The sequence below is a fragment of the Tenrec ecaudatus genome, chromosome 11 (assembly GCF_050624435.1).
Source record: "Tenrec ecaudatus isolate mTenEca1 chromosome 11, mTenEca1.hap1, whole genome shotgun sequence".
In the NCBI taxonomy this organism is placed as follows: domain Eukaryota; kingdom Metazoa; phylum Chordata; class Mammalia; order Afrosoricida; family Tenrecidae; genus Tenrec; species Tenrec ecaudatus.
In genome coordinates, this window is record NC_134540.1 from 75,622,191 (window position 1) to 75,650,145 (window position 27,955).

At 44.0% G+C, this 27,955-nt stretch overlaps 1 protein-coding gene across 1 annotated transcript; it reads left to right on the forward strand.

Annotated features, from left to right (window-relative positions):
- Positions 1 to 268: 268 nt before the first annotated feature.
- On the forward strand, positions 269 to 27,899 carry IL1R2 (interleukin 1 receptor type 2). Its single transcript, XM_075562568.1, has 8 exons — positions 269 to 403; positions 1,492 to 1,738; positions 8,289 to 8,469; positions 10,625 to 10,799; positions 13,576 to 13,638; positions 22,268 to 22,403; positions 24,567 to 24,709; positions 27,123 to 27,899. The coding sequence occupies exons 1-8, from the start codon at positions 337 to 339 to the stop codon at positions 27,269 to 27,271; spliced, it is 1,161 nt and encodes a 386-aa protein (XP_075418683.1). The 5' UTR covers positions 269 to 336; the 3' UTR covers positions 27,272 to 27,899.
- The last annotated feature ends 56 nt before the right edge of the window (positions 27,900 to 27,955 follow it).

Here is a 27,955-nt window from a genome sequence, read left to right on the forward strand (position 1 = left end):
TTGTCCCCTTCCCCTGTCAGGAGAGAGAAGCCCTAGATGAACCCCCTGCAGTAAGAGTCTATAAGAGCTCCAGGGATTTGACATTTGGCTTGATTAGTTAATATACCATTGATGAGAAAGTATAAAATTATTATTATTATTTGGTAAATGCAAACCAAACCAAGTAAGCAAGTTTTCAACAGGAGACAGCCTGCATACCTTGGTCCTGCGGTCACTTTTCAGTTTTCTCTTTGGGGGCCTTTGGCTCCTGGTGACCCCTCTGTCTCATCCTCTAGACTACTGACTGCTGGGCCTCAGTTTTCCGCTGCCGGGGTTCTCCAGAAGTTGTCTGGAACCATGTTCCTCTTACACCTGGTGATTGTGGGCGCATCTGCCTTCACCCTTCAGCCTGAGGAACACACAGGTAAGAAGTCAAGGTAGGAAACGAAGGGCTTCTCTGTGGAAATTGACAGTCATGTCTGATAGGTGACAGATGCTTCTCTTCACCCATCTCTTCTTGTCGCTATGCAAGCTAGGGGCAGTGGCCACTCATGCCAAGATGGGTGAGCCAGAGAAAGGGTACCTCTTCAGAGAGCCTGTAACCAACCAACAAGCAGTCAAGAAGGGAAAAAAAGAGGCACACTTTTAATATAATTTTTCTTCCATCATGGGAAACAATCCATTTTACTTTGACCACAAAATATAAATTGGAATTGATAGTGGCTCTAAGGGTATTATTTAGAAATTTTGAAATCATAAAAAAAATGGAGTTAATGGGTCCCAGGGTGCAGGTCCTTAAAGTGCCTGACAGAGTGAGCCCAGCTCTACCGATCTAGGGAAGTTCTGTGACATCAGTCCCTCCATGGTGCAATCTGAACTTGAGCAGGAGTCCTGGGGGGGGGGGGGGCCTCTGGTGACCTAGTGGCTTACAAATTGGGCTGCTAAGGACAAGGTCTGCAGTTTGAAACCACCAGCCCTTCCAAAGGAGAAAGCTGGGGATTTCTGCTCCAGTAAAGAGTTGCGGTCTCCGAAACCCACAGGGCCAGTTCTACCCTGTCCACAGAGTCGTTTCTCCAGCATCGACTCCATGGCAGCAGAAGGACCCTTGCTGGCATCGTAGGTTACAAGTTGGGCTGCTAACTGCAAACCAGCTGTCCGCTCCGCTGGAGAAAGATGTGCTTTTGGGCTCCCAGAAAGAGCGACAGCTTGGAAAGCCACAGGGTACCCTGTCCCATGGGGTTGCTATGAGCAGGAATCGACTCGGTGACCGTGAGTTTGGCTTTGAGAATTTGAATAACCTAAACGTTGATGGTTCAGCCCCCCAACCCCCTGGAGGCGCCATGGAAAGAAGTTCTGACACTCTACTTGGGTACAGCTGACCGCCGAGAACACCCCACGGAGCGGCGCTAGTCTGCAGCACGTGGGGCCTCTGTGGGTCTGGGCTGCCGAGATGGTGACACGTTCGGTTTTGTTCGAGACGCACAGCATGATTGCCATCTTTCTATTCTTCAGCTGCTGCAAGAAAATGTCAATCTCGTGGCAAGTATTTCAAGAAATACTTAAGAGTGGAAGAGGAGCCTGTGGTCCTGAGGTGCCCCCAGGCGCCATTGGCCAGCCCCGACTTCAGCATGAGGTGGCATAGAAATGTTTCTGGAAGGATGGTCCCACGAGAAGAGAGTCGTATGCAGATCCAGAATGAAGCCCTCTGGATTTTGCCGGCTTTACAGACGGATTCTGGTACCTACGTCTGCACTGTCAGGTAAGTCCCTTAGGGCTGAGCGTGGAGAGTGGGGATATTGAATTCCCTCCCAGAATGGACTCCCGTTCAGTCTCCCAGAGATGGGCTTGCTTTCAAAATCCAGTGCACTGGTGAGAATCCAAATCGTGTCCACTCCTATGTCCCTAAAGTTCATGCCACTTGAGGCCCCCTCCCCAGGTGTGTTGTGGCTCCCCAGTCCTTTCACTCAAGTTTTCTCAAATGCTCACTGCACGGAGAGGACGTCCCTAGCTCCGATGTCACTCTGTAGCAAGTACCACACATTGGGTGGCTTCCAACCATTGAAATGCATTGTCTCACCTTCTGGGAAGCTAGGAGGTTAAATTCAAGGAATTGGCAGAACCATTTCTTCCAGTTTCTTGTAGCCCTGGTGTTCCGGGTAGTTCTTCATCTTTAGATGCATCTTCAGCTGTCCGTCTCTTCTGTGTCTGCTCTCCTCTTAAATAAGGACCCCCCTCCGACGGTATCCAGGCACATCCTCCTCTGCTCTACCCACAGGTTAACATCACTGCTATCCAGTTGATTCTGACTCATAGCGACTTTGTAGGACAGGATAGAACTGCCTCTCTGGATTTTTGTGACTGTAATTCTTTTTTTAAAAAAAAATTAATCATTTTATTGGGAGCTCTTACAGACATAACATTCCATATTTAATTACATCAAGCAGTATTGTACAATTGCAACCACGATCAGTCTCAAAGCATTTTATTTTTTCGGGAACTCCTTGATATCAGCTCCCCTTTGTTCCCTCCCTCCCCCCCACACCCCCTATGAATCCTTATTCTGCCCCTTCCCATATCTTGCACAATACAATATGCCCATTCACATATAATTCTGTTAATCAATCCCATTGAGTGGAATTATGCAATCATCAATGTTATCAGCTCCCCGTTCCCCCCCTTTCCCCTTCCTCTCATCTTGTACCCTCAGGGAACCATTACTCCTGTTACTGTTTCTGAAGGGTTATCTATCTTGGCTTTCGTGACGAATTATTTAAAATATACAAATGAGCACATGAAAATCTAACACACCCGATGAGCTATAACACATAAAAAACCCTAATGGTAAGGGGAGGACGTATTAAACAACAAGAGGATAGTTATGTGGTTCATCAGGGCCACACCCCACCCTAGATTTATCATCCCTTCCTTGTGGCCCTTCCAGGAGGGAGTGCGTGGCGGCAATTCTTTGAGAGTTAGAAGGCCTCGCCCTTCTGGCGGCTGCTGGGCTCTAACTGCTGACACTGACATTGATAGTCCAACTCATCACCAGGTTAACATAGCTGATTTTTTTCCAAAAGGAAAAGCGAAAGATAGATACTACTATGTAAAAAGAACTGAACTTAGCCTCTCCAATACCTTATGCCAAAAGCAAGGCCAGGGCCACAGGTATGGAGTTAGGATTTCAACATATCTTTGGGGCTTGGCGGGAAGACAGTCCTTTTCCCAGCCTCTACTTTAAATTTTCTTCCTGCTGATGTGCGTGTGAGACCCCCCCTTACAGAAGGGCCAGAGGAAGAGACGAGCCATTCAGGGTGCAGTATAGCACCGAACAGAAAGCCCAGGAGGCCAGGAGCTCTGGCTCTTCTATTCACTGCTGAATCCGAATGGTTTCTTCTTTTCACGAGAAATATGTGAAAAGAAATTTCGATCTGAATGAGACTTTAGGGATGAAGGCGACCAGCCCTATCACTCAGATAAGGGGGGTGAGGTCATTTATAATGAAGTTCTCCCAAGTGGTAGGGGGTGGAGCTGGGTCTAGAACTAGAACTCGCATCTCCTGACACTGAGTCTTGCTCCTACTTCTTGAATGAGAGATATAGGCCTAGCATTGGCTACCTTAAAATTTCCCTGTAGACTGCCTGGGTGGTGCAAATGCTTAACATGAAGTAGTTACTAGAGGCCTGGGCAGATTTGGAAGAAAAGGCTGTTGATCTGTAGCCCCCAAAGGCAGCCCTTGACAAGTCTATGGAACACAGGTTACTCCTGACACATACGAGGAGTCTCCGTCAATCCAAATGAACAAGATGATAACCTCCTCCTCCCTCCTTCTCCTCCTCCTTCTTTTCCTCCTCCTCCTCCTCCTCCTTCTTCTTGGTTTGGGAGGGGAGCTCTTATTTGTAAAAGAATGGAGGCAGACCCAGTGGCCTACTTGTGAAAGGGAATTCCTGAGAATTCTCTAAGTAGAAGCTGCCTTTATCCTCCTTTCTTCTTCTTTTTAAAAATCATTTTATTGAGGCTCTTACAGCTCTCATCACAATCCATACAACCATCCATTATGTCAAGCGCATTTGTACATATGTTGCCATCATCATTTTCAAAACATTTGCTTTCTATTTGAGACCTTGGTATCAGCTCCTCATTTTCCCCCCTCCCTCCCTCACCCTCCCTCTCTCATGAACCCTTAATAATTTATAAACTATTAAAATTTTCATTTCTTACACTGACTGATGTCTCCCTTCATCCACTTTTCTGTTGTTCATTCCCCTTGGGGGAGGGGGGTTATATGTCAATCATTGTGATCAGTCCCCCTTTCTCCCTTCCCCTCCTGGTATCACTACTCTCATTATCGGTCCTGAGGGATTTATCTGTCCTGGGTTCCCTGTGTTGTAAGCTCTTATCTGTACCAGTGTATATGCTTTACTAGCCAGTATACATGCTTTGCTAGCCAGAATTGGGATCATGATAGTGGGGGTAGGAAGCATTAAAGAACTAGAGGAAAGTTGTATGTTTCATTGGTGCTATACTGCACCCTGATTGGCTCATCTCTTCCTGTGGCCCTTCTGTAAGGGGATGTCCAGTTGTCTACAGATGGGCTTTGGGTCTCCACTTCTCCCTCCCCTTTGTTTGCTTCAATATGATTCTTTGTTCTGGACCTTTGATGCCTGGTACCTGATCCCATTGACACCTCATGATCACACAGGCTGGTGTGCTTCTGCCATGTGGGCTTTGTTGCGTCTCAGATAGATGGCCACTTGCTTATTTTCAAGCCTTTAGGACCCCAGATACTTTATCTTTTGATAGTTGGGCACCATCAGCTTTCTTACCACATTTGCTTATGCACCAGCTTTTTCTTCAGTGATTATGTTGGGAAGTTGAGCATCATGGGATTTCGGGTTGTTAGAACAAAGTGTTTTTGCATTGATGGGGTACTTGAGTAGAAGCCCAATGTCAGTCTGCTACCTTAATATTTAATATATAAATATACGTACATAGATATATTTCCCTATTGTTATATGTAAATATATTTACATATGTATGCACTTTTATTTAGAACTCTATAAATGTTCCTTGCCTCTTAGTTCTTTCCTCTATTTCCTTTTACTTTCCTCTTGTCCCACTTTCATATTTGGCCTTCAATCAGCTTTCATGAATTCCTCTTGGTTACATTGCACTTGACCAAGCCCCACCATATCCTCCTTTCTTGTTCCTTCCACCAGCCAGCTTGAGAGTCCCTCCATCTTTAATCCACCTACTGATTTAGGTGGATTTAGGAACCCACCTACTGTGCCTAGGAATATTTCCATCAAAAGAAAACCAAAGAAAGGGATGCTCCTATCACCAAGAAAGTGTTGGTGAATGGCAGAATTTTAGACTGCCTCAGCCCCAGTTCTAGACAGGGTGTGTGACATGCATAGCTTATTACCCATTACCCCAAATGCCTCATCCCATTACAATGAATTTAGGCACAGGTTCACTCTGCCAGTGAACCCTGACTAGGAAGCATGCAAGCAATCTCTTATTTTCAAATGCAGAGGAACCCGATGGGCCTAGGCGTCTTGCCACAGGAAGCAGCAACGTGTTGTAACATATGTATATATAGCTAGAATCTTAGCCCTTCGAACTTGCTACTTGATATTGATGAGCTGGAAAGAGGCTTGTTGGGAAGGTTACATGAAATCACTCAATAGCAAGCACCTGACAAGGGGAGCATCACATTAGATGGCTGCTGTGGCCCCAGGGAACGTCCTCGGCTCCAAAAAGACAGTACTTAGAGACCACTGAACTGATAATGAGGCAAAATTGGGGGAGACTTGAGGAGAGTCATATCTGTCTTGAAGCTCATCGGTGCACTCCACGAGGCGTAAGAATATCTACAAAATGGATATCCTTTGTTTTCAAAGCTGCCAGAGTAAAGAGATCTGAAATTAAGGGTGGAATGGAAGCCCCAATGTGTTCCAAGTTTTCTAACATGTGAAGGAATTTGCCTGAATGACATCCCGGGCCCTCTGCCATTCAAACATGGGCATCTAGTGGAGGGATAATGGATAGCATCATCAATGTGCTCTTTGATATCATAGTCATAGGGTATGAGAGGGTCCTCTCCCTGTGAGTTTGATGGTTTGATGGTCTTGCACCTGTGCCATGTACCCACCCAGCCTTTCTACAACCAGAGTAGCAGGGCTGAGCTCTGCAATAAACACACAGCGTCTTTAGACACTGTAATAAAATCACTGTGTCTTTAGACAGCAAAAGTTCATTTCTCATTCAGGCTAATGCCCATCATGAGTTGACAAGCACTCAAGGTGCCAGGCTGAAGGACCAGCCATCATCTCAGAAACTGTTGGCTACTGCACCAGAAACAAATAGGCCCTGGAGAGTTTCTCGTGGCCACTAAAACATTGGAATAGGAGTGACCCATTCACAACTTACTGAAAGAAATGAGCCATATAGCGGTGTGCACCTGCAGTGGGGCCGGGATAGGCGATCCCCCCCTGCGCTCAGGAAAGGAAGCACGAGAAAGCACTGCTGAGCAGTCCTTTATTAGGCTGCCCGATAAATACCTCCTTGCTCTGTCCTGCTTTTGAATTTCTTTTTTCATGGAGTGTTTTACTCAAGGAAAATCACTCCATCAATTATTTTAAAAGGGTTGCAATCCTTGTGATATGAAATCAGCATGGTTTCCAGAGATAATGTCTTAATTCATGAGTCTTCCCAGACGCCTGCCAGATTTCAACCACGTATGAGCCTTTGTGCAGCTTTAGGAAATGACCGAGTGTCTCTGCAGTTAAGTAAACACACAGAAAGGGATAGAGCAGCCATGCCTAGCTCCTTGTATAGAAATAAGGTCGAGGATGCCCTCAGCAGAGTCAGGCATGCGTGTTTCTAGGGTTGCTCTTTTTCAAGTGTTCGCGGTTCTGAGCATCATCTTTGCCTTTCTTTGACAAAAGGCAAGAAGATTGTGCTTGTTTTCAAGGAGATAGTTAAACTTGATACATCTTTGTGCATAAAACATCTGTTCATTTTTCTTTATTCTTATACCAGATATGTGCAAGGATTAGGCATATATCTGAATGAACTATTTTCACTTTGGGGTAGTAAGTCCTTAGCAATCATTTTCCTCATTGTGGTTCATACTTGGTTGCCTCTTTAGATATTACTTGCATTTTTTTAAATTACTTGTATTTTTTTGCCGTGGAACTTGCTTATCCCTCCAGTATGTAACCCACATCTTCCTTGAGCCAGGACCAACGGTGATCATGATGCGGTATGCTTCTTTACGTGGAGAAGTAGATATAAATTCTTACATATCCTTCTTCTCTCCCTTTCCTCCATGTTTACAGACTGGTTTTGACTCTCTCCTCTTTCGCAGTTTGGGGATCTTGATAGAAATACGGTTTTGAGTTTATGGTGAGCTCAACCTAACAACATAATGACAGTCACCACCACCACCATCACCACCACCACCACCATCACCACCACCACCACCACCACCTCCATCACCACCACCACCACCACCACCACCACCACCACCACCACCACCACCACCACCACCACCACCTCCACCACCACCACCACCACCATCACCACCACCACCATCACCACCACCACCACCATCACCACCACCACCACCACCACCACCACCTCCACCACCACCACCACCACCACCACCACCACCACCTCCACCACCACCACCTCCACCACCACCACCTCCATCACCACCACCACCACCACCACCACCACCACCACCACCACCACTACCACCACCACCACCACCACCACCACCATCACCACCACCACCACCACCACCATCACCACCACCACCACCACCACCACCACCACCACCACCACCACCACCACCACCACCACCAGCACCACCACCACCACCACCACCAAATAACAGACTATCACAGACTGCCAAGTTCATTGCCCCCATGCAGTCTGGCAGAATCTTTATAGAATGTGTACTAAGTTTACAGCAGTTTTCTGAAGTTAAATTGTAGTTAGAAATGATTCCCAGGAGCAGTAAAGGGAATTTTCCTGGGAAAATAGTCTTTGCACTTGGAGCAGGAGATTGTCATAGGTATTACTGACAGGTGGGTGGGAGGAAACGCAGGACGCACCCATCGCTTCTCTACAGGTATCACAATGTGCCTGCTGCTATTTCCTTTGTGTCTTTCCAGAACGCTCATGGAGCTCAGCAGGAATCTTGCAATACAGATAAAAAAATGCAGACTGTAGGGTTTAATGGGGTTGGGGAACTTATTTTAAATTTCATTTGCTTTTTCTTTTGCCTTGTTATTTTGGATCAGTAATGCCTCCTACTGCAACGAAGTGTCTGTTGAGCTCAAGGTCTTTGAGAAGACGGAGGCATCGCTGCCATTCATCTCGTACCCGCAGGTTCTAATGGCGTCACCTTCGGGGTTAATAGTTTGCCCAGAGCTGAGTGCATTCATCCAGGACAAAACTGACGTCACTATTCACTGGTACAAGGTACATCACTATAAGCTGCCGTTTTATTAACAAGTGTTTTATTTGCCAAAGGGTAGCATGAAATCCCTATTTCTGAAGTTGACACATTCCTTTTTGCCTTTCTGAATGTTCATAAGCACTTCATTTAAAAGAGCCATGATTAATATATTCTATTATGCAGCTTGGGAAGACAGGTAAGAAAATGAACCTACAATAAATAACTGCTAAAAGAAATGGGTCTTTAACTCTGCCCTTTGCCTATAAACATTTAGAAAAAACTCTTAGTCTCTCTATTTTTTAAAATCATGTTATTGGGGGCTCTTACAGCTCTTATCACAATCCATCCATCCATTGTGTCAAGCACATTTGTACATATGTTGTCTCATAATTTTCAAAACATTTGCTTTCTACTTGAGCCCTTGGTATCAACTCCTCAGTCTTTAGAGCAACTGTATACACATAGTGGAGGCCCTGAGGGGTGCAAATGTCTAAGTGCTCAACTTAGTGGTCAAAAGGTTGGTGGTTGAAATCTCCGCAGAGGCACCTCAGAAAACCGACCGGGCCACACGCTCTGGAAATATCATGACACTGAGCACTTCACGGAGTCCTGCTTTGCACACGTGGGTCACCAATGAGTCAGACTTGATGCAGAATGTAGAGAGAAGAAATTTTCTCCAGCACTATTGACCCCTAAAATTAAAAGTGACTTAAAATGAGTTAATGCAAGGTTATCTCTTTTGAATGTTGTTGCCCAATCCCGTGCTTATGTAATAGTCATCTTTCCTAATGCTTCCTAAGCCTCCTTTGAAGGATATCATGGTGAAAGCCCGTGGTAATTAACCTTTGGCTAAGGGAGTTAATATAAACACAATGGAGCCCCTTGCCTGGCTGAACACACACTGTAACCTCAACAACAGATGCAGCAACAAACACCTGTTTTAGTGGCTCCTGAGGAGAAATCATTAGATCATTAGGAGCCACTCAGTAGTGAGACCATCAAGGCGCCCTGGTGGTGCAGTGGGTCAGCAGTTTGAATCCATCTTACACCTTGTAGAAGAAGAATGAGGCTTTCTGTTTCAGTGAAGATGCACAGCCTCAGAAACCGAAGGGGCACTTCCACCCTGTCCTTGCAGGTCACTAGGAGTCAGAAGTAACTCAGTGGTAGTGAGTTTGGCTCGCTCTTTGGAAGGAGCCCCGCGGGGCAAGTGCTGCACTGTTAATTGCAGTCAGTGGTTGAAACCCACCAGTCATCCCTCTGGAGAAAGATGTATCAGTCTGTGTCCATGCAGATTTACAACCTTGGAAACTATGGGGCAATTCAGCTCTTTCCTGTAGGGTCACATGACTCAGAAGAGCCTTGACATCAATGGATTAGAAACAATGCCATTTTTTTACTTGTAATTAAACCCATTGTAAAGTTGTACTTTATGAGTCATGTGCCTAACAAACGGTTTCCTTGATGCCTGTATTGTCATTCAGAGCTAGATTATGGAATGACTCAGGCTATATTTGACTAATGCAAGTTTCTGATCATTATGGTTTTTGAACGAAATGTTCCTGAGAACATTTTGTGCTCACTAGGATGCTTCATCAATTCGGACTTGGCTTTTTATATTCTATGGGAAGCCATGCTCGGGAGAGTTCTCTTTAGTGGAGACTTCACAAAACTCTTTGTCCGGATGAAAATAAACGGCCCATTCCTCCCAGTCAGTTTCTTCTTACAAACATGTCTCTATCTCTATGGACTCCGAAAATTAAAATGATTTCAATTTAATTGCTGCCATGTCACCGCTTCTGAATATTGTCATGCAAATCACGGTGACTCCATCCATAGACGTTTTCTTCTCTGGAGGTTTCCTAAGGCCTATCGGGAGCTGTTTGAAGGCCATGAACAGACTAGGTTTGAAATGACCTACTTTTTCCAAGAAGAGATTGTCTTTGTCATCCGTTGTGATATTTTTGTTTTGTGTGGTAATGAATCTTCCTCTATAAAAATGTAGTTAGACGTATACCCAAAGTAGGGTTGTGCAGCGAGAATACCAGAGAAAATTCTGGGGTCACAAATTCAATATTGTTTGGTAGCAATCATGCTGTGAGCCTTGGTTTTGAGAGATCATTGATGTATAGGATAACTTAAAACAAAACAAACCACCACCCCCTTTTTTTTTTATAAAAGGATTCTGCTCTTCTGGATCACGACAATAGGAAGTTTAGAGCTTTGGAAGGAACCACTCACTTATTAATACAAAATGTGTCGGTGGCGGATTCTGGCTATTACTGCTGTGGGATGGAATTTTCCCATAATGGCACTCAATACAACATCACAAGGACTATTAAAGTGCAAGTCAAACGTAAGTATTTGCCGTCGAGAGACCGTTTCATCCTGGTGCAGCAATAAGTCTGCAAAGGACTGCTAAGGCTCACAAGGAATCTGTCGAGGGTCTTTGGTACGAAGGGTAAAGAAAAACAGATATGTCAATCACCCAGGACATCAGGTGAATCGGCACACGTGGGTGACAACGAATGGCAGAAAGCAGGGTGTTGTGAGGAAAGGTGAGTTCTGGGATGTGGTGAGAGGTTTCCAAGTCTAATACTGAAACATACCACTGGAGGGAATGGAAGTCCTCTTTGGAAGCTCCTGTTGGAAGACATGCACCCGTCGGACCAGCAATCAGCACATAGTTGCCAGAACCGTATGTATAACTCTAGGATGTTATTTTCCCATCAGAAGGCTGCGGATGGGCATGTTCAGTAGATATCACCCTGCTTTGTCTTCCCAAGCCATGATTAGTGGCCCTTGATAGCAAGATTTCATTTTGAGAGTGAAAGTTCTCATTTCTTTAAATGAATTATACTTGAAAGGAATATTGTAAACAGGTTTGGCTAGTAAAGTCTGTTCAGCATTTACTCTATAACTGCTCTCTGCTTAGGAATTAGAAAGAGTTGGTCTTGATTCGCTGCCATCAAGTCAATTCCAACTCATAGCAGCCCAACACCAAGCCAGTATACCGCCAGGACTCCTTATGGAGTTGTCATAAACATGTTTCAATCTTAGACTCTGCCAAGGGAAGTTTCCTGCTCTTATGAATTAAGAATATTCCTGCATGTGGATTTTGCCTGGATAGCAGAAAGAATAGTTTCTGGAATCTTCAAGGCATCTCAAAATAGGCAGCTAGCTGAGTGAGGTGTCGGCGAAGTCCACACAGAAGAAACACACCAGCCGGTGTGATCCAAAGATCGAAAATAAGAAAATCCAAGACTAGAACTTAAATTCTCAGTACCCAGTTTGAAGGAGGTTATGGATGACCGTGGAAGCCCCGAATCCATTTGCAGCATCCCTTCATGTGTTAAACCTCTGGTGCATCCCCTCTGGCCATTGACCAGGGATGTGCATAGCCTTGCTATGGGACAGAGGGCATTGGAAAGTGGATTAAAGCAGACATAATTAGGTTAAATTTGAAAAAAAAATTCCCTCTTTTGATCCATTTTAAATTTATTCCAGGTTTTGTAATTTTTGCCTTTCTTTAAAACCAAGGTTTTTATCTGTTTGGTTTTGAGGGGTGGGGGTGGGGGTGTGCTGTGGTGGGATATGTTTTTCTTTATATGAAATCCAGGATCGATAACTCTCTAGAAAAAGTAATTAGATGAGTAGTTTCTTAGGTTTATGATGGGTGAGGGGCTGGAGGGAAATGAATAGCTAGTAATCATGAGTACAAGAAAGAAGAAAATGTTTTCACATTGATAATATTGATAATCACACCACTCTTTTACATATGCTGAAACCATTGAATTTTATGATCTGTGAAGTATATGTCAATAAAACTTAATTTTTTGAAGGAAAATTCCTGAGTGTGAATAGCTAATACAACCAGAGTCTTTTAAGGGAACCTCTGAGAACGTTGGAAACACACTGTTTGGGTTAAATAGTTGGTGTCTGAAGGGACGAGACTAAGCTTTCTCTCATAGAGAATGCCAACGGTCAGCTTTTCCACAGGAACTCATGCCTCCCAAGAAATGACGTCTCTCTATAAATTTATTGTATTGTCTTGGGAGGACTCATTCATATTTGCTCCGTGTCCCCACAGTACTGGAGACTTGCTGTACCTTGAATGACATCACTAAATACCCTGCTGGTGTAATACTGTACAGGAACAGGAGGGGGCGGCCGACGTACACAGTCTCCTCTGTTGCTGCGGCTCTGCATCTCAGGGGTACTGTCTCTCAGGGATACTGCATCCCAGGGATTCTCAAAGGGCCAGCTGCCCTGGCAGGCTCACAACATCTCTGGCTGCACCCAAGACCTACTGAATCATTCATTCTGGGATGGAGGAGTAGAACCTGGCGGACAGCAATATGTTTTTAATAAGCCTTCTAAGGGCTTCTGATGCAAGGTCAAGTTTGAGAACCACTCTTGACTCGTCCTTGAGTCGCCTTGGCTGGGGATGGTTGCACTGTGACTATCATATTGCTTAATATCTATTCATAGGAGGATTTCCAAATGCTCTCCAGCGGAAGAAATGAAGAGAAGTGCCAGTTGTGGGCACGAACTCTCCCCAAGTGTTCTTTGGGCGCTCCATTTCGGGGGCCGGTTCCTTTTAGCTGCTGGGAGCCCTGGCTCTAATTCCTTGGAAATCGACATCTACTTCCTAAAATCTTTGATCTCACCAACTAAGGAAGACATGAGTGGGCAATACTCTATCATCCAGGGCGGGCTTACCTTTACAAACCGGTAGATTTTGAGTTCCTTGTGCCCATTTTTGTTCCCAAGAAAAAGATGGCCAACAGGCATTTGGGAGTGGGGAGGTACTAAGGGCAAATTAACCTTGGGTAATCCATACTATGTGGCAGAATGTTGCTTTTATAAATGCCCTCAGTAAGGCTAGGGGGAGGGTGGCTTATTATTTCGTTGCGAGCAAAGAATGTCTGTCAGGGAATGTGTGTTTTTCCGTGATCTCGTCCCATAATCTCTCGCTTGGGAAAGGCATTGGCAAGATATGTCCCACGGTCTCAGCCAAAGGCTAACTCTCTGTGAAGGGAACGAATCCATTAGCTAAGCAGTGGAGCTTGAACAGCAGCTTGGCGGTCGCGCTCTGCTCACCGGATCTCCTTCCTTTGTATCCTTCTCAGAAAAAGAAGAGGAGCCGATTCCCGTGATTGTGTCTCCGCACCAGACCATACTAACTTCTCTGGGTAAGGTCCGCAGGCACCGTGGACCCACGTGGCCAGTGAGGGTGACTAGACCCACAAACCCCGGGCTCTCAAGGCCCCTCATCTGTGCTAACTGTCTCTCTTGCTGTGCAGTGTCTCTGGGGGGCACCCTAGAAGCCCAAGGTGTGAGCTGGAAGCATCAGATGAAGGGCGCCATCTCTTTGCTGGACTTGGCATCCCTTTAGAACAGGTCGCAGGAAAAGCCCTGCGGGCAGGAAAAGTAGCGAGTATCCACAGAGAGCCTTTTTTTGAAAAATAAAGAAGCAGCGCCTATTAGTTGAGATTGCTTTGGGAAAGAACTGGGAGTCGGGAGTGAAAAGAACCTGAAATCCCTTGTATGTAGTTCTTGGTCATTTAATTTTTTATGTTGTCTTTTAAACTTTAATTAAAAACTCAGTAAGTGAAAAGCAAAAAATCCTGCATTAAAAAAAACCTCTAAATGTCAAAAAATCATCTTGGGAGCAGGTATCTCACCTCATGAAAGGTTCCTATGTATTGCTCTTGCCTGGTTGTGGTTGCTTTACATCGCTGCCAGCTTCGACACAGTCCTTCCTCGTTACAGGCAATCTCCGCACCTGGGGATTTGCTCGCCTGCGAGCATTTCTTTGTCATTCCCAAATGAAGGCTCAGGGAGGCTCTCATGATCGCTCAGGGACAGGTGAAGGACATCAAACATTTGCGATGCTTCCCGTGCCTGTACCTAGTTGGGGTGCAGCAAGGCCATGCTCCGTCTTCTTGGTGCAGCTCCACACTGCGCATACGTCCTTTCGCGGTGGTCTACGGAGTGTGCCTTTTGTGTACCGTGTATGTATTTTGTCCTTTCCTTTTGGCTGGTGAGTCGATGTTTGAAATGGCAACAAACACAGTGCTGACAGGCTGTGTAGTGTCCCAAAGCTCAAGAACAGTGTGATGTGCTTTGTGGGGGAAACGATGTGTGTGTGTGTGTGTGTGTGTGTGAAGATGTGCTTCGGCATGGATTCTGGTGCCAGTGCTGTGAGTTCAATGCAAGTAAGTCAACAATACAGATTCCATAACCTGTCTCCAGACAGAAACACACACAAAACGAGGCAGATCCATTGGTGGGGTGGTGAAGGTGTTGTGGCCACAAGCAGGAGCCTGGTGGCGCTGTGGGGTAAGCCTGAGGCTGCTGACTGCAACCCGGATACCCGCTCCCTGGGAGAGAGAGGAAGTCTGCCCCTGAGGAGAGTTGGATCTTTAGAGGCCTAGATAGATGTCAATCAACTCTTTGGCAGTGAGGTGCATTAGAAGCAACTCAGGAGCAGTGGGTTTGGGTGGGCTTAACCTTATTTCCCCTCTGGAACTCTGACTATATATTCACGAATTCAGCATCACAGAGGCTTTAGAGAGCACAACTGCTATGAATAGCAGTAACTGACTGTAGTTAAAAGAAATCACTTGACCCAAGCTTGATTGAACATTTTCCTAGGCCTTCCTTTGTGAAGCAAGGCAGACACGACAACCGCCTACCAATGAAAAATGAGTTTCTCATTGCCAAAATACCTGGTCAGCCGGGTGAGTGGTGTCATGAGCCTGTTGGGTGGAGTTTGACATTTGTTAGCCATGGTGGGCCAGCCTCTCTAGCCAGTCCATCCTTACCAGATGTAGTGAGTCCATCCTGATTAGCTTCGTGATCTCACTGGATCCCGATGTTGGTCCTGTGAGAGTTTATTTCTCCTATTTTCCATTCGGCAGAGCTGCTCAGGGGGGTGGGTCAGGGTGCCGAGTGGGGGGCAGAAAGCCACAGTCAGGAGTAGGAGTGGTGTTCAGACCCTAGCCTGTTGGGGAAGCCTGTACCCCTTTTGTGTGGTTGCTTTCTTCGGATGGATTTGAAGGGCTTCTGCTCAATTAAAGAAACCTGGTTGTGGGGTCCTCTGATCTTTAATTTTCGTCTTGTTGTTGGCGTGGCGGTAGTGATGGTGGTCATGGTAACGTATACACGAAGGAAGCCCGTCTTAAATGTTCAGTTCGGTGGCACTAATTATATTCATATTGTTGGGCAATCATGGCCACTGATTATTCCAGAACTTTTTCGTCACCACCAAAAGAAACTCAGCATCCATTAAGCAACACCCGGTGATCCTGTCAGCCTCTCATAACTGGTGATATACTTTCTGTCCCTAGCATTTGCGTAGTCTAGCTTATTTTTTTTCAAATTAAGTGGGATCATGTAATATTTGTCCCTTTGTGTCCCCTTTATTTTACTTAGCGTACACGTTTAATGAGTACGCTTTCAAGTATTCAACCTACTGATCTCACAGTAAGTTCCTAAGGCAGCATGGCTACTGTGCAGAACTGGGCCTTCCACGACGCGTGGGCATGGTAGTCCTCAATGGCTGGCTTTGCTCTCAGGACAGCCATCGGGAAGCCTCAAAGATATGGGTACAACCAATTTTCAAAAATCATTTTATTGGGGGCTCGTACAACTCTTATCATAATCTATACATTCATCCATGTGTCAATCACATTTGTACATATGTTGCCATCATCATTTTCAAAACATTTTCTTTCTACTTGAGCCCTTGGTATCAGCTCCTCATTGTTCTCTCTTTCTTCCTCATGAACCCTTGATAATTTATAAATTATTATTATTTGTTCATGTCTGGTACTGGCTGATGTCTCCCTTTACCCACTTTTCTGTTGCCCGTCCCCCTGGGAGGGGGTTATATGTAGATCATTGTGATTGGTTTCTCCCCCCTCCCCACACATACCCCTTGCCTCCACCCCATGGTAGTGCTACTCCCATGACTGTTCCTGAGGGGTTTATCTGTCCTGGATTCCGTGTGTCGAGAGCTCTGATCTGTACCAGTGTCCATGCTCTGGTCTAGCCGGATCTGTAAGGTAGACTTGGGATCATGGTAGTCATGGGAGAGGAAACATTAAGAGTTAGAGGAAAGTTGTATGTTTCATCGGTGCTGTACTGCAATGGGTACAACTCTTGGTAATCACTGGAGGATCAGCACCTGGGCCCTTTGGTACCTCCAGCCTCCCAGTGAGCTGATTACCCACCGGATTGCTTGTTCCCCCTGCCTAATGGTAAACAGGGGAGCGTTTTATTTTGTTGGGCAAAGGATTGCTCTCGGTTGAAACGGACTCAATGGCACCTAACCCCAACAACATGGTAAATTTATACATAACAAGGTTTTTGCCATTTTAAGAATCTTTTCATATCCACTATCTCTTCACAAATTCGCTCAACATGCTTAACAAGCTCTGTGCTCATTGAGCAGTGGGTTTTTTCCCTCCCCACTTTACCCCTGGTTGCCACTAAAACGTCTCTAGTGAGACATTTCATGCAAGGGGGACTTCAATAAGTTCATGGGAAGACTCCATTCGCCTTTAATTCCATTTTTTTCACAAAATTGTCTACTTAAGTCCTTTGACCCTAATTTAATTGGGTTAACTTTTTGTTGTTAAGTTATAAGAGTTCTTTATATATTCTGGACATTCAATTCTTATGAGATACACCATTTCCCAATTTTTTCATCCTATCTAATAGCTCGTCTCTTTCCTTTTAAAAAATCATTTTATTAGAGGCTCATACAACTCTTATCACAGTCCATGCATACACCAATTGTATAAAGCACATCTGCACATTCATTGCCCTCATCATTCTCAAAGCATTTGCTCTCCACTTAAGCTCTTGGCACCAGGTCCTCATTTCCCCCCCTCTCTCCCCTCTGCCCCTCCCTCATGAACCTTTGATAATTTATAAATTATTACTTTGTCAGAATCCTTGAACAAACAAAACTTTAACATTTTTTTATCAAGTTGCATTTTAAAATTTTTGTCTTTGCTGCTTGTCCTTTGGGTGTCGTATTGAAGACTCCATCGTTAAAAACAAGGTGCTGAAACATTACTTCTGAGTTTTCTTCTAAGAGATTTGTGGTTTAGTTCTTATGTGTAGGTCTGTAACATTTTGAGTCATTTTTTTTTACATTGTGTCAGTTATAGGCCCAGGTTCATTAATTTGTCTGTGAAAATTCAGCTGGTACAAAACATACCCAAACTCGCTGCCCATCAAGTCCGTTCTGACTCATGGTGACCGTGTGGGGCAGAACAGAACAGCTCTAATGGGTCTCTGAGACTCTAACAGTTTATAGGCGTAGAAAACCTCATCTTTCCCCCGAGGAATGACTGGTGGGTTTGAACTGCTGGCTTTGCCTTTATAGCCCAACGCATAGCCCATTACACCACCAGGACACAAAACAAGCCTCCAGTCACTGCCAGAACACCAATAGAGTGCTTCAACAAATGGATACAACCCTGGAAACACACACGCTTCTATGAGGATAATTCATACCTCACGAGCTTTCTATGATAGAGAATTATACTTGGAACCGACAGGGACAGTTTTATGCTGACCTATAGGGCTGCTAAGAGTCAAAAAGGACGCGATGTCAGTGAGAGAGAGGAGAGACAGGTACAATGATGCTGAAGGTAATTGTACACACTTACAGCAGTGCATCAGCAGGAAACTGCCGGGCTGGAATCAGAAGAGAATGCAGACCAAGGGATAGCATTGCTGATGTCGGATGGATCTTGGCTGAAAGGAGAGAACACCAGAAAGATGTCTACCTGTGTCTTATTGACAATGTAAAGGCACTAACTGCGTGGGTTAGAACACATCACAGATAACCTTTGCAAAGAATGGGAATTCCTGAACACTGAATTCTCCTAACGAGGAACCTATGCTGTGTGGTTCAAAATCAAGGAAGCTGTGCACCAGGGTCTCATCCGTTCATCCTTCTTATTCACCCAGCTCATTGATGCTCACCATGTAATCCAAAAACCGGAACCACATGACCATGAACACAGCCTCAACATGCACGAGCTACTGCAGTCTGCAGACAGCCGATCTTGCTTTGTGAAAATGAGACTTGGAAACCCTTACTGCTGAAGATTGAGGGCTACCACTTGGACTGTTTAGACCTCAATATCAAGACTGAGTCTTGCCTCTCAGTTTGTTATACTGTGGGGGGTAGGGGGAGGGAGGGGGTTCGTGAGGCTGTGGCTATGCTACCAGTATTTCAAATATCACCAGGGTCGGCCAGGGTTTACGTGGAGCTTCTAGACTAAGAACAGGCTCAAAAGAAGGAACAGGCTGTTGACTTCTGAGGGATGTGCTCATTCTACAGGAACATGACCTAACAGAAGGTGGAAATTACTAAGCAATATCATTAACCTCATGTGCAAGTAAAATCCTGCTGAAGATAATTTAAAAACGTTACAGCAGAACAGCGACAGGGAGCTGACAGGAATTCAAGCTGGATTTGGAAACAGATATGAAATGAGAGATATTGCTGATGTCAGATAGATCGTCACTGAAAGCAGAGGATAACAGAAAGATGCTTACTGTTTTTATGAATTATGCAGAAACCTCTAGACTTCTCCTTCTAGGTTTAGTTAATTTCTACTCAGTATTATGCAGGTCATCTATTTCTTTATAATTTTTTTCCTCAATATTTTGTCTATTAATGAAAGTCTCCAACTAAGATTGTGGAACTCTGTGTTTCTTCTTTAAATTCTATCACGACTAGGTTTATATATTTAGGAGCTCTGATGTTAGGTGCATCTTTGTTATAGCTTCTGATGAATTTAACCTTTTATAATACCCTTCTCTATGACTTCTAAGAGATTTTGACTCAAAGTCTATTTTGTTTGCCGTTAAATTGCCACTCAGCTCTCCTTTGTTTTTTATTTGTATGGAATTTCCCCCAACCCTTTCACTTTCGTGTCTCCTGGAGACAGCATATGCAAGGGGGGATTCCCCACCAACACACACACACACACACACACACACACACACACTAAAAACAGAAAAGCAACAACTGGAATTGTGCAGGGAGGAGCAGAATTTTGTAGTATGCATTTTTTCCCACTAGGCAAGCATCGAGCAACTCAATCTGAGTTCATGCGCCCAGTGGCATCACCTGGGAATATTCTCTCTGGTCACAGTCAATTTTTTTGTAAAAGCGATTTCCCTCAAACCTCGTTTTCATTGATGGCCGATTTAAGAGAACAGTGTGTGGCTGTGAAATTTTGTTTCCTGCTCAGGAAAAGGTGCGCAGAAACTGTTGTGATGTTGAACACAGCTTAAAAGGACAGCACTATGGGAAGCACTCAAGTGGTTTTCTCATTTCAAAAAAGGCAAAATGTCGATTGATGACAAACCTCGTTCTGGACATCTGTCAACTTCTGGAATGGTTGAAAATGTCAACTCATAGTGTATTTGAAGTTATTCCCACCAGGTAGACTGTTAATCAAGCTTTTTGTTAGGAGATTCTGAAAAGAAAAGAGTGGGTGAGCAAAAAAAAGGCCTGCTTTGTGGCAGGTGGGGGACTGGTTTCGCCATCATGACAATGATCCTGCTCATGCAGCCATCAGTGCACCAGTGTTTGTTGAGGCCTGCGACTTCTTTTTGTTTCTGAAAATGCAGAGGAACATGAAAAGACAGCAATTTGATGATGTAGAAGAGGTGAAAAACAAAGTGAGAGAGGTGTAGTCAGCCATCCAAACAGATGAGTTTGAAAAAGGTTTCCAAAACAAACAAACAAACAAACAAACAAACAAACACACTGTTGGAAAAGATATAGCATCTGAGGTCTTAAAGACTTGAAGTTAAACAAGCAACCATCTAGCGCAGAAGTAACAAGCTCACATGGAAGAAGCACATCATCTGGTGCGATCATGAGATTTCGATAGGATCAGGTAACAGGCATCAGAAGACCCCAAACAAATAAACAAATGAAAAAAGGTTTCCAAGAATGGAATTGCATATTTGACCAATATCTTAAGTATAATGGAGACTACTTTGAAGGTGATAAGGTTGTTTTGTAAAAAAAGTTTAAATATATAGCTTGGGGAAAAGATTCAGGATTTTTTGGGGGGTGGGTAACCCCTCTTAGCTTAATCGTGGTTTTTATCCATTCTGCCACTCTCTGCCTTTTGATGGGGTCACTCTGCCCATTCACATGTAATGTAATTACAGATAAGGAAGGACTTAGTTTCATCAATTTTTCATTTGCTTATTTGTGTGTCTTGAACGTTCTCATTTTCTTTAATACTGCTAATTTTTGTGCTTTATTGCTTTTTTTTCTACAGCAAATTATTTTGATTATTTTTCCTTACCACTTTTTGGGGGTGTATTTTAAAGATACATTCCTGTGTTAACTGGGAATATTGCATTTAACATCTTGTATTTATAGCAACCTGAGTTGGACTAAATTGATAACAATTTAGCTTCAGTAATACATAAAAATTCTATGATCATACCATTTCTTCCTCCTCCCAGCTTTTTTTCTTATCACCAATCAGGTCTTTGTATATAGCATGCCCTCTACTATAAATTTATAATTATTTTGTATGCTTTATCATGATGACATATAGAGAACATGACGATTAGAATCATTAAGCAAAATTATATTTCCGCTTGTAGTTACCTTTAACCAAGGTTTTTCTAGGGTCCATTTCAAAGACACACTTTTAGCATTCTTGTTGGGAGATCTGGTGGATATAAACTCTCTGACCTTTTATTTTTCTTGGAATGCATTAATTTTGTAATCATTTTGAAGACAGTTTTGCTCAGTATACTATTCATGATATTCACACTTCAAAACCATCCTCTCCCTATCAGAATAGAGAACACGCACTAATAAATCTGTCCACCTGGGGCATTGCTCAACAGAACAGAGACCACGTGCTCATCTGTCTACCAAGTGCGCTGATTTCTTTCTCTGGTTATCACTGTCTCTTCCATTCTGAGTCTGGACTGCATTTCTGTGACTGCCTTGTCTTTCAACCAGTGACCACACTGAACGAACCCTCAGCAGAACTGGGTGCTGTCCTCTCTTTTTATTGGAAACCCCATTCCCCACGTTGTAAGGCATATCCGGATCAGCACAATCGCTTTTTCGCTCCCCTGGGCAGTGGAGGGGCAGGCTCACCTGAGTGGCCCCCCAGAGACAACTGTCTCATTCATTTCAGGTTTGAGTTATTACCCATGAGGGGGAAAAAAAGGTGGCAAAGGATCTGCCTTTCCCTCTCTCCTCTCCTCTGGGACACAGGAGGGAAAACCACTGACAGGGGTGCCTTGCACAGCTGCAGGGGGCGTCGTTTATTTACAATACAAGGACTGCCCAAAGGGTCAGCCTTACGTGAGAACCATCTGAAACATCTCTCTGCTTTCACTTTTTTTTTTTTTTTTGGTGGTAGATAAGAGAAATTTTAGTGTTGAGATTGGCCGGGATAGGAAAGACATTGACTTTGGATTTTTGAGGTACATCGTGGAAACTTCGGTGGAAGATGACCTTTGATATCAGAGTGTCCTGCAGGAGACAAGGGACTTCCAGGAAGTCTTTTCCCTTCATGCTTATATCTCCTATCAGACCAGTTGTCTGTACTGGAAAATGATGGATCGATATTACAGTTGTGTGTGATCGGGCTCATTTGAGGAAACAGAATGTCCTTGAAAGGAAAGAATTGGTTGGTGGGGAGACTGGCAGGGGGAAGCACCCACAGCTCTAGTTTGCTGGCAGGCTCAGGGAATTCCCTTGCTGTGCAGGGTTTGATGGCTTTGGCCTGTGCTTTGCAGGGTCCAGACTGACAATCCCGTGTAAAGTATTCCTGGGAGTGAGCCGTACGTCAGGCTCCATTGTCTGGTGGATGGCAAATGACACCGTGGTAGAAAAGGCCTACCCAGATGGCCGAGTGACGGAGGGGCCATTCAAGTAAGTGGTTTCGCCTTCTTTGTTATTGTAGAAGAATCTCCTGGGCAGAATCATTGGATGTTTTCTGTAGACCTTACTCTTTCTTTTGGAGACAATGACATAAAAAAAACCCCAAAACCAACCATATAAATCTCACCTACATATTGTATTAGAAGAGATTAAATTTTGTTCTAGCTAAAAAATTATAGTTTTGCTATGAATTATCTCTTTATCTTGTGAAACAAAAGTTATATGAAGATTACCAAGTACGAGGTGAGTTACAGTTATTGATACTGCTATTGCATTGGATAAGTGTGTCATTAAAATTTTTATGTGATGTTCACATGTGGAAGCAAATACACTTTCATCTCCAACACTGCAGCCTGGGCCTCAAACATTTTCATAAAATCTTAAAAGTCGGTGGGTCAGAATGGCTGTATTGCTTACTGTGCTTGTCAGGGGAACGGTAGGCAGTCTTAGTCTTGAAAGAAGATTGGTATTAAAAGAAAGTATTCTACTCTAAGAAATATTTATTTCTAGAAAATGTTTTCTTAGTCTGAAACTAGACCAATTAGACTTCATAAAGGGGAACCAATTTAAATAATTATTAAAAATGATTAAATAATTTAAAAATTACAGTTTTAGGGCTTTGAATCAACATTTGCCAAGGAGCACTGGTGGCATGGTTGGTTACATGCGAGACTGCTAACTGCCAGGTCAGCAGTTTGAAACCATTGGCTGCTCCATGGAGGAACGATGAGGCAGTTCTACTCTGTCTTGTAGGGTTGCTTTGCGTGGAATAGAATCTATGGCAGTGAACTTGGTTGACTTTTGGTTCACTGCTGGCCATGATAATAATGTATTTCTAGACATGTAGTTATCACATTTTTTTTCTTGCCAGTTTTGGTTGCGCAAACCTTGGCCACAATTCACTTGCCCCTTGTCAACGTACTCATACTCTTCCTTTGCTTCACGGGGTCGTATTTTCTCCCCATAGACATTCCGCAAATCCTTAGAATATATGTCTATTGATAGACATCTATTTTATATTAATGGTAAGAAAGTGTGCAAGTCTTTGGATATCTGTCACAAGATAATGTGCATTCTCCTGAGCAGCACTCTTCTCTCAGTCTGTCTGCAGACTCTCCGTCAGAAGTTGAGCTTTCAGAAAGAGAGTCAGCAATGGAACAGAAAGGGAGATTTTGAGCATTGGAGTTCTGGAAACTCCCTAACCTTAAATATGCAAATGAATTATTGGTGATACAAAAGAGTTTCCCCATAACTAAACATTGCTATTCCCACCACTGCTTCTTATTTGTTTTCTTACCAAAGGCCTAAAAAATTAATTTTCTATTATCCAAACAAAAGTGGTTACCGTAAATTCTCACTGTAACGTATTTCCTATTACAATAACCAGCATCTTCGATGATCCTCTTGCCTTCAGGATGGGCTTTAAAGTTTTGCCAATAAAAAAAACAAGCAGTGTTATTTTGTTCCAACTTGATGAACCTTGAAACCAATTTAAGCACAAAGAATGCTTCTTCTCCTTCTGAGAAAAACGTTTTATTGTGTTTTATGTGAAAGTTTACACAACATGTTTTTTGTGTGTAGTCGACGATTTCTATGCCAATTGTGCTGTGATGTTAGTTATCATTTTCCATAATGCATCAATAGATGCTTGGTAGGTCTGGCTGTTCCATTTCCAGTGTTCTACTTTTCCTGCCCCTTCATCTTCCCATCTTGACTTTAAAGCAGTTGCTTACCTTTGGCCACGCACAGATGGAGTGCCACGCTCAGGGGTAAAGTCCGCTATTTCCTGTCAGAATTTGTTCTTTCACTGAAAGACAGCCTCCAAGGACATCGTGGGCTCAAAGGTTAAAACGCATCTAAGAGTGATCGTCTCAGGGTGTCACAGTTCTAAGTGGTCCAGGAAGTTGGGACTTTTAAATAATTTGAGTTTTGTTTCTTTTAATATCTATCTATCTATTTATTTTTAGTTCTGTCTCATGTTTACCTCCCATTCGATCAGGATCCAGCTATCACATGCTTGATCAGAACAGGTGATAGTGGTAGCCAGGCACCAGTCTAGTTTTGCTGGTTAAAGGATGTGTCCAATTGAAAACAGACGTCTTAGTTTTAAGACAAGTTAACACTTGAGATTGAAGTAAATGTTTTCTCACTCAGGGGGTATTCTGAAAATAATGAGAACTACATTGAAGTGCCATTGATTTTTGATCCCGTCGTAAGAGAAGATTTGAACACGGACTTTAAATGTTCTGTCAGGAGTAGTGTGAGTTTGCAGACACTACGAACCACGGTCAAAGAGGGTAAGTGTTTGGAGACCCTAAGTAGAAGGTAAAGAGTCTTGTTGACATAACGGCAATGCAGTGACATGCTAACCACAAGGACAGCCATTTGAACCCCCAGCTGCTCCAGGGAAGATCGATGATGCTTTCTACTCCTGTAAATATTTATAGTCTCAGAAAACAACACACGGCAGTTCAACTCTGCCCTGCAGAGTCATTATGCATTGGAATTGACTTGATGGCAGTGAGTTTTGAGCCTGCAAGTAGGTCAAATGGCAAATGTTCTGTGGATGATGGGCAACGCTACAAAGTTTCCAGAGGATTCCTTGGAAGAGTGTTCGTTACTTCCTGCAATGGCGCATGGGAAGCACACCTCTGATCTGCTAAGCTTTTTACTGAAGGGCGAAAGTTGGACTTGAAAGTTTTGCTCAAAGGAAAATTTTAATAGCCAGTTGATTTTTAAGAGGCAATGCTAGGAGTGCTCTTAGTTAGACTTTGAAACACCCTTGTGTCCACTATGGGTTCTACCCTGGCCCATCAGAATCATCTGGGTTTGCATGGCCCCTGCAGGAGGGAGGAACATTCACCACCCTACAGCTGAGACTCATCAGCATCCAAGAGTCGGGGCCTACCAGTGTCCCAGGTTCAGGGCAGCTGTAGGGTGAGAAGCCTTTAAAAAAAAAATCACATAGTGATCTGCAGTGAAAGCATGCCAATGCCCATTTAATGACCTCACAAAAAAAGAAGGCATGAAAAACATAAACGATCATTGTTGGTCAAATTAATTTTTCTGACAGTGTGAGTATTGAGCAGGAGAGGGAGGCAAATGATTCTCCCAGATCAAATATCTACAGACCAGATCAAATATCTACAGACAGAGCAACGTGATTTCCAACTGGGCTCCCACTTATGTCTCTGAGCAATGAGCCTAAATCACCCCCCAACTCCATGTTTTGTGAGGGTGGAGACTGCAGACACCTTTCAAATCAGCAAGCGGATGATTGGGTCAAGACTTCCATGCAGAGAATGATGATCCAACACCGTTTCTGTAAATACAGTCTGGGCCACGAGCATCCGATTCCCTTGTCCAGCCAGGGTCTATGGAGTCACTCTCTCTTGGCACTGACCAAAGGCAAATAGCAAGCTCCTTTTCATATCAAGGCTTGAGACTGGTTGGCACCTAGGACCGCGATACAAAAAGACGGTGCTTCAGAATTGCCCGTGGTAGGTTTGGTGGGAAAAGGTGAGGGGTGCTGAGACTCAGTCAAAGAAGATCCAATGAAAGCAGATGCTGACCACTGGGATTCAGACCAGTCCCCTTGGGAGCTCTGTGGTTTGTCTAGTAGGGACCCTCACTCACTTACTCTTCCACTCACTGTCATTGAATCAAGTACGATGCACAGCGACCCAACAGCATGGGGTACAACTGCCCCTGTGGGTTTTTGAGACTGTGACTCTTTACAGGAATAGAAAGCCTCGTCTTTCTCCTGTGGAGCAGCTGGTAGCTTCGAATGGCTGTCTTTTCGGTTAGCAGTCTAACTTGAGACCACTGTGTCGCCAGAGCTCCTGTGGTGCCACCACTGGGGCTTGTACAAGCTTCACCGTGTCCTGTGGTTCCCAGTCCTGCCTCCTGTTTGCTGGCCTGGCCGATTCCAGAGAGCACAGGCTGAGAACACCTGCTCCAGGACTGCCATGCGCATCCAACGGCTGCTTAGAAATGTCAGCTCCCTGCTCCCTACAAACATGCTTCCCTGGGCGGGGGGTGGGGGGGGGCTGTAAGGGTAAGAATCATCTGAATGAAGCATCAGGCTGAGATTGTGTTGGTTCCCAGATGTCTAAGCAGATGACACAAAAAATCGTTTCAAAATTCCCATTCTGGCCTTCTCCCCAATAAGGTCCCTGTTGTTTTGTTTACTTCCCCCTTCAGTTTCCTTTATATTTTCATAACACGGAGAAATCAAGAAACAGAATGCAAGCTGGATAGCTGGATCTAAACAATCACATGCCTGGCACCTAAAGTTCTTCCGTTCAAACCGTGTCTTCTTTTCCTTTGTTACTTTGCTTAATCCTCCCGACACCTGGGTTCACTAGGAAGGGGAAACCGTGGCATGGCTATGTCACAGATGGCTCATCCAGACCCATATCTGACATTCGAATGCTTCTTTCCAAGTGGGGGAACAGGGCTAGACTCTTGAGGCCTGCCTTCTCTCTCTGGCTCCTTCTGGTCGATTCTCTCCTACCTGCTTATTTCTCTAAGTGACACAGACATCTTCCTTACATCCCCCCAATCCTAGTGCCAGAGAAATACTTTCTGAAAGCAAGACACATGGAACAGGAAAAATGAACACACTCTCACCCCCTTCACCCAGTCAACCCATGTTCTGATTGGCCAGTGAAGGACTGCCTCTCTGACCTGGCTTTGTTCTCTCCACAGCCTCCGCCTTCTCTTGGGAGATTGCACTGGCGCCCCTCTCGCTGATCTTCTTGGTTTTGGGGGGAATCTGCATGCACAGACGTTGTAAACACAGAGCTGGAAAAGCCTATGGTTTGACCAAGATAAAGACCGGCCATGAAGATTTTTAATTCCATCTAATCAGAACAAGCGCACTCAAGTAATTCAAGTACAAACTGTATCCTATACTAGGGAAATGGCGCTTCCTCTGTGATGAACTTTGTTTGTCAATTATTCACAAAGCCACTATGTTTATAATAGGTTTGCAGTCAAGCCCTGGAGTACCATGTACGTTGTATCTGAAGTGGAACGGAGCATTGTTCTATAGAGGAATATGTGTACACGTGTGGTTAGGGGCAGAGTGATTCTGCCATTTTTGATCTGTATGAAGAATGAGCTTTGAAAATACCTACATGAGTTTTGAATTTATTCATTTATTCCTTCTACAAAAGTAGAAATCTATACTGCAAGGTTGTTTGAGAGGTGTCCTAGACACAAAGAGAGAAGATGCAATTTGAATGTTATGCCCTCTAAAGATCTTTCTATAGGTGATCAAATTGATAGCAGCCACTTAGAAGATTAGTTCGGAAGCAGGTTTCTGCTCATTGGAGGCCCAATTCAGAAAAGGAGGACGAGATGGTTGTACACTTTGCAGAATGAAATCAAATCCATTGAATTGTACATGTAGAAGCTGTTGAATTGATATGTGTGTGTGTGTGTATTTTTCAACCACAACAACATAAAATAAATATTTTTTAAAGAAGGGATTTAATTTTGGGAACTCGAACAGATGATTTAGAAATGCTGAATACGAA

Bases quoted from the DNA above. Each gene is read 5' to 3' on its own strand.
- IL1R2 (XM_075562568.1), top strand. From the start codon at position 337: ATGTTCCTCTTACACCTGGTGATTGTGGGCGCATCTGCCTTCACCCTT. The intron at 10,800-13,575 runs GTAAGTATTTGC...TATCCTTCTCAG, and splicing joins TATTAAAGTGCAAGTCAAAC to AAAAAGAAGAGGAGCCGATT. The intron at 13,639-22,267 runs GTAAGGTCCGCA...TGTGCTTTGCAG, and splicing joins GACCATACTAACTTCTCTGG to GGTCCAGACTGACAATCCCG.